Consider the following 7,126-nt stretch of genomic DNA (forward strand, 5'->3'; position numbering starts at 1 on the left):
CTGAAGTAAATCCATACATACGACATTTTGAGTCACAAGCTTACATGATCTGGGATCATACATTGACTGGAAACCGAGCTTGAATCTTCTATAGCATAAACAAGAACCTTAGCCAATAAACAACTAGGAGTTCAATAGATAAGAAATATGAAGTTTAGAAACGCATATTTCAATACATGTAGAATTATGAACAAGTACTGTTAAAAGACTATACCTCAAAAGTGAATCCAAGCCTATAAAAGCTAGAAGTCCATCAAAAAAACGGTTTTCTGGCTCATCATCTTCAGGCCGTGACTCATCTGTAACTTTAGCAGCTGGGTGAATTCCGTATTTCCTGTAAACGAATGCATTTAATTTGAATATATATATATCCGCTCATACTCGCTCATCATAAAAATTCATTGTATTACCTAGAATACTCACATTTTAACAATATATTGGAAAACATTTTTTAAAATAAGTTTTCGTTGCATAAACCATGCAGATGTGGTCCGTAGTCCGAAGATTCAGTCCACAGATAATCAAAACACAGAGAAAAACATATATTTTCTTAAGCCTTACATTTAATACCTAAACGCAATTTTTCGCTGTCTCTATAGCATTTTTCACCATTTCCACTATTTCAACAGCATAGCCAGATTGACATACTGTTGCATCTAGGGACACGGTAGTGTCCTAAGGCAAGTTCTCGCTTACTTTGAGCTGGAGCATGCTTACGCTGAGCCATGCGTCTATTTACAGGAAGTAACTCAGAGAATAGTTCGAATACCCATATTTTCGATTCCCATGCAGAGAGAGAATGTCCAGTGAGTCACTAACCAGCAACAGGTCATGACCTATATAAAATTTTGAGTTTAATCTCAAACCGTTCGCGAGACAGAGGATCGTGAAAATCTCAAACGAAAAGAAATAAACTCAAAATTTGATACTGACTCACTCACTCACAGCGCGGTGGTTCAGTGGTTTGGCCTCCCCACTGGTCTAGTGGCTAGCACGTGCGCCTTCAGTGTACGGACTCCCTGGTTCGATTCCCGTTCGGAGAGCTTTTGAAATTTTAACTATTCTTGATGTTTATGTGTTCGTGTCCCTGTCGTTATTGGTTACTGGAAAATGGAGTAACCAGTTGATTTTGAAAAAAAAAGTGGTAGAGCTGTTACTTCTGGTGTGTGGGGTCCCTGGTTCGATTCCCTGCCAAGTAAATTTGTGGTGGACAACACCGTGATCGTGGAGTTTCTAGGGGTACTCCCGTTTCCTTGCACATTCTTATTCCATCAATTCTTAAATCATCGTTCACTTGTTTTAATCATCGTCTCCATTAGCTAAAGGCCATACTCGTTAGACGTTAATCTGAAAAATTTCATTCCAGCATTTTTACAGTCTAACGATCTTTAGAATCAATTGTCTCTTAAAATTTACACATTATATTCACAAATACCTTTAAGAACAGAGCTTAATACTTACGTTAAGCCTACTTAAAAAATCACACATTATTATGTGAAACGTGAAAGCAGAAATTTAAGAGAATATTAATGGTTTGAAGATAAGTGATGTACAATTTTCTTCCCCATAAAATACCTGTTGTTATTCAGCACCTACAGGGTGACAATTAATTAACTACATTAAATAAAACCGTCATAATTTCTAAACGGTTCGCGTGATGATGTCCAAACTGCATAGCTGTCCACAGGGCATGATTTGAATTCATATGCGCATGCGACGAAGTGCATTTTAGCGACGAAGCCTACGTTCATTTGCATGGGTTAATCAATAAGCAAAATTGGCGCATTTGGAGGACCAATAATCCGTGTTTCGCAATGAAGAAGTCTCTGCATCCTGAACGGGTGACGCTGTGGTGTACAATGTCTAGCCATGGAATAATCGGTGCGATATTCCTTGACGGCAAGGTGACTATTGCACGATACGTGACGGTTTTGGAAAAAGATTTCATACTCATTATTCAAAATTACCCTGATTTCGACAAGATGGGGTTCGTTCAAGACGAAGCTCCACCTTGTCGGACCATGAGAGTGTTTGATGTCCTGGAGGAGTATTTTTTTGGACCACATTCTGGCTCCGGGGTACCCAGAGACCACTGGAAGGGGACTCGCTTGGCCGCCATATTCCCCAGATCCGAACCCATATCATTCATTTTTGTGTGGCTATGTTAAGGACAAGATGTACAGCAATAACCCCAAAACCATTGCCGAGCTGAAAACTGCCATTAGGAGGTCATTGACAGCAGATCATGCAGAATTTTGCTGTTCGTTTGCGTTCTACTACGTAATTTATTACTAATTTCCGTTTTATTTCATATAATTGATTAATTGTCACCCTTATAAAACATTAGATATTGTCCGAATATATAAAACAATTGCGAAAACTTGGTTACTCATGTGTGGAGCCCAAAGTGTTTAACTTTGTTCGCAAGGCGTAGCGCGCGTTGCAGAATCGTGTACGAACAGTGTTACAAACCTAAATAAAATGTAACAAGATGGGATAATTTGAGTTGAGACATTCGGGAAAATATGGTTACGTGGATTTACGTGTGAATTTTGGTCAGAGAAACAAAAGGTCTCCTGAAAGGGACACAGGGTACGTTTCATAGAGCTCGATAGGTTGAACAATGGGTAAGCCTCACAAGTATGAGTCCTGTTCCCTCCCGTAAAAATAGTAAATAAAAATAATCGAAACAAACACATTCAAAGTTGGGAAAATTCCTGTTATACAGTAAAACAAATATAATATTTCACGTAAATTTTAGTTGCAATTGGCAGTTGCAAAGAATTGACAGCAGACAAAAAAATCTTTTGATGTTGAAAAAGATATGGAAGTCTACAACGACAAAGAAAGCTAAGACGACGATGAATCCCGAAGTTTCTGAGAAGAACATTGACTCTCAATGTTCAGTATGCCAAGGATGGTTCCATGATTATCACAATGGAGAGGAGTGGGTCAAGTGTACATGATATTTGATATGGTATCATTTTGCGTGTGTTCATTTATCTGTCCTCAGTGTCCTTAGACAGAATTCTTAAATTTACCAGTTCTATTTAATGTTTTTCATTTATAAGTTCCTTTTTCGTAATATTGAGTTCCTAATATTGTCTATAAGAGTATGTTTGTCACTACCGTACTTTTTGTTCTAAAGCTTATTATTGTAGAATTTATGTGTAATGTGAGACGGTTAGTTAGTTTGATTGCTCATATTCCCTACACTCTAACCTATATTACACTTAATTTTGGAGTAATATGGTTTATTTCACGTGTGTCGCAATTATGCGTGTAGTACTAAACAGTAAGCGTAATGTACCAATGTTTGCTAATACTTCTATGGCGTAATACTCAAGCTTTGTTATTATCGAATGTTGTTTCAATTGTTTAATAAATTACTAAAATATAGAGCTTTATTTCAGAAACTTTCCATATTCCCCCCTATTTACCTTATAAAGGTTACTAAGAATGTTCTGTCGGTTTTTATGGAGGTCTGTCTTCAATCAGCCCTCACACCGTGAGTTGAATGCGAATAGAGATAAGGCGAAGATCAGTTGCTGGTGTGGGTAGTATATCCAACATGCTACCCGGTTGTGGCAGTTCAATTACACCGTGAACTTGCGTAAGGACAGAGTAAACATGGCACCTCCATAGAGCATCAGAAGGACATGTATGCTGTACGAGTTCAAACTGGAGTCACATGAAGCTGCAGCGGAGCGGAAGATATGCCAGGCCTTTGGTGAGGGTATCGTGACTACGCGGACAGTGCAGTGGTGATTTAACAAGTTTAAGGACGGTGACGAAACCCTCAAAGACGCACCACGTACCGAAAGACCAACACATGTACAAAATGAAGATCTTCAGGCAGCAATTGAGACAAGCAGTGACCAGACATGAGAGGAACTGGAACTACAATTCAGTGTGAGTGGAGAAACTATTCGGATGCACCTCCATCAACTTGGGAAGCACTACAAGTTGGGTCGATGGGTCCCACACGATTTGACTCCGGGCCAGAAGGCAACGTAAGCAGACACCTGTGTTTCTTTGCTGTCTCGTCTGAGGAAGAAGCCATTTTTCGACAGGGTGTTGACATGTAATGAGAAGCGTGTGCTGTGCGACGCTTCACGGCGTCGTCATCATTGGTTAGCTTCCCATGAACCGGTTCCAAAACAGCCGAAATCAGCAGTGCCCCAGAAGAAGATCCTCATGTGTGTTTGGTGGACAGCTCGCCGCATAGTGCATAGGGAACTGCTACCAGCTGGTCAGAGCATCAATGCAACTGTGTAATGTCAGCAGTTAAGCCGTGTTCAAGAAAAACTCAACACCCTGGAGACGGCACTTCTGAATCGCAAAGGGGTCCTCCTGTTTCAGGACAACGCTAAGTCTCACATGGCTAAGATGATTCGGGAGAACATTATACACCTTTTATGTGCAACAGTATTGCATCCGCCATACTCCTCAGACATTGCACAGTTAGATTATCTCCTGTTTCATTCCTTGGACAATCATCTTAGAGGACACTAGTTCAAATTCCTAGTAGAGGTGCAAAATGCACTTGATACCTACTTCGCTTCACAGCCCTCCAAGTTCTACCGCGATCGAATCCATGGTCCTCCAGGACATTGGCAAAAGGTCATCGATGCTGATGAGGACCATTTTTGATCTTCGAAGGACGTCTTAGATGTCATATTGATGTTAGAAAGTAATTAGTGAAAAAGCTACAGAACTTTCTTGGTTACCTTTTTAGCAAAAAATTAAATGAAATCTTTAAAGTCCTGTAGTTATGGCTAGGCTGAAGGTAAAGGACGAATAATGAAAGTAAATAATCATGAAAGAATTATTAGTCCGAGGTAATCTTCGATAGAACCCATGGACACGATGCTGTCTACCACAGACTCTTATGGCCAGGTGCTGTATCAGGAACCTCTTGCACAAGAGATGAAATTTCTACCACTAAGCTACTTTGTTCAGGGTTTCACGTAGTGTACTCCATTTAAGAGATTATTCGATTTCTAATCATTATAAAGTGTTATAGCTACGTAAGTATTAATAATAATATTTTCTAAAATAATTTAAAAGTATCACTATTGCATTTATATATACAATAATTCTGGTTTTAAAAAATAAACTAAGGCGAAGTTTTGATAATATTCTATCATTTTATGAGACGGATACATTTCATTCAGAAATTCCTTCGACCACTAAGGATCATGTATAGTGATTTGCAAGCAAATTTTATGATCTTAATAATGATGTGTGAGTCTTTATTGATAGATTCAGATTAAATTTGGTATTTTTCTCAGTAGTTTGATGTTTTTCATGTGATTCGACGGTCTTTGAATCTAAACCGAAATAGAATTTCAAACAAATATTTACCTCTTATAGTTGAGAAAGGCTTCCAGTGCACGAGAAGGAATAAACAGCATTATTGTAGTAAAGTAAGCAAAAAAGTTTCCTCTATGTAGGTTTCTGGCTATTTGAAAGCAAAGAATTATTTCAGTTGCGAGGCTGAATAAGATCAGTATGCAAGCGGTCATTAATAGCTTATATGGATTTTGAGTGATGTTTCTCACTTCTTGATTTTGCATACTGATATCCTCTGAACTACCTTCAACATTACCGCAACATCCAATCTCAGGGTTATTACACTTTGGATCCTTGGTGAACAACGTATTTTCTTTGGTGTCTTCAACTTGCGACTTCCTGCATGAAGAATTATTGAATGACAAAACATCCTGAGCATCTTGTAGCACCAATGCAGTACTTTCCCATGAGAATTTGTAGTCTTCAGGGTCAGAGCACAATTTAAGTGATGGAGTTTCTGATAATTTTGTGCGTTTATTGCCAATTCTATATCTTGGAGCCTCAGACTTAAAAGGTGGAAGTAACACGTTCAAAAGAAGCTCCTCTTGTTCAGGTCTTTTTATTCCATGTTCCAATTCGTCGTACTGAGATGATATTTTTTCCCATGGTTCACGTATAAAATTAGAATTTAAACTTTGAGATTCTGGGGCATCTGGATTTTCCTTAACGTCTTCCAAAGATTCTGCACTATTCCCACGTGGTATGTCGCAACCATTATCAAGCAATTGGTTATAGGTTTTCTTGTTCTTGTGCAAAAGATGTCGCAAAGACGGAGGTAGTTTCTCATAAAATGACGAACTGTGACTTGCACTTTGCCAATTACTATCAAATTTATGTATTTCTGGACGTTGATCCACAAGTTCTGTTGTCAGTAATTTGTCCTCTTGATCAATACTTTTATGACATCGCTTCACAAGCAAATATTTATGTTGTTCCTTCTGTGAATTAGTAGAATATGAACCTGTTTCATGATTGGACTCAAACTTATTGTCGAATATGTTGTTTATTTTGAACATATTAACTGCTAGCATTCTTTTGCTATATTTCCCAATAATATTCTTTAGCTGTTATCATCGGTCTCCAGTATATAATAGAATAAAAGCAATTAGATAATATTCTTCCCCTTCTTCTTCTACCCCTCGCTATCTTCTTTCTTTCACTACCTTAAAAGGTGTAAAAGGTGTACAAAAACCCACGTATGAAAGAGTTTGATGGTCTACGGCCTGGAAACTCATTATTTCAAATTAAGGATTTTGTATTGTATCAGGTGCAGTCATAAGTTCTTGTCATCTAACTAATTTGTTATTAATGATTGGGTGATGGTGTAGTTTTGACACACCACATTTTGGAAGATTTACACATAAAATTGAAAACTTCGCGTTAAAAAATATATATATTTGACATATTTATGAGGAACATTTTTCTGCAGGGGACAGAATTAAACACAAAGTAATACAGCAAGTATAAGTTTACTAGTGTAAAATCATTACAAGTGCTTTACGACGGATAAAATAAGTTAGTGCATGAAAACTAACTCCATTAGATGCGATTTTTCATCCGTGGTGTATTTCTGCACAGTATACAGAAGATACATTTAATGTTTATAATTGGAGTGTTACTGTATGAAACCATGACAAGTGCTATTGAAACACATATTATTCCCAAAACTCACTTTTTGTCACTACCTTCGCTTATGTATATACTCACCATCGCTGACGCTTCTGCTCCCTTCGGACGCACCCCCGCGTTACCACACGGGCTCTCGAGCTTC

General features: G+C 38.1%; 1 protein-coding gene across 1 annotated transcript; it reads right to left on the reverse strand.

The window, feature by feature from the left end:
* Positions 1-214: 214 nt before the first annotated feature.
* On the reverse strand, positions 215-6,504 carry LOC145676664 (uncharacterized; the record flags this gene model as incomplete). Its single annotated transcript, XM_081747509.1, has 2 exons — positions 5,368-6,504; positions 215-334 (listed from the first exon to the last, which is right to left on the reverse strand). Coding segments are annotated over exons 1-2 (1,139 nt in total), but the record flags the coding sequence as incomplete, so codon positions are not given.
* Between the last annotated feature and the right edge of the window lie 622 nt (positions 6,505-7,126).

Source organism: Thermobia domestica, unplaced genomic scaffold (assembly GCF_964235325.1).
Source record: "Thermobia domestica unplaced genomic scaffold, izTheDome1.hap1.1 HAP1_SCAFFOLD_276, whole genome shotgun sequence".
NCBI lineage: Eukaryota > Metazoa > Arthropoda > Insecta > Zygentoma > Lepismatidae > Thermobia > Thermobia domestica.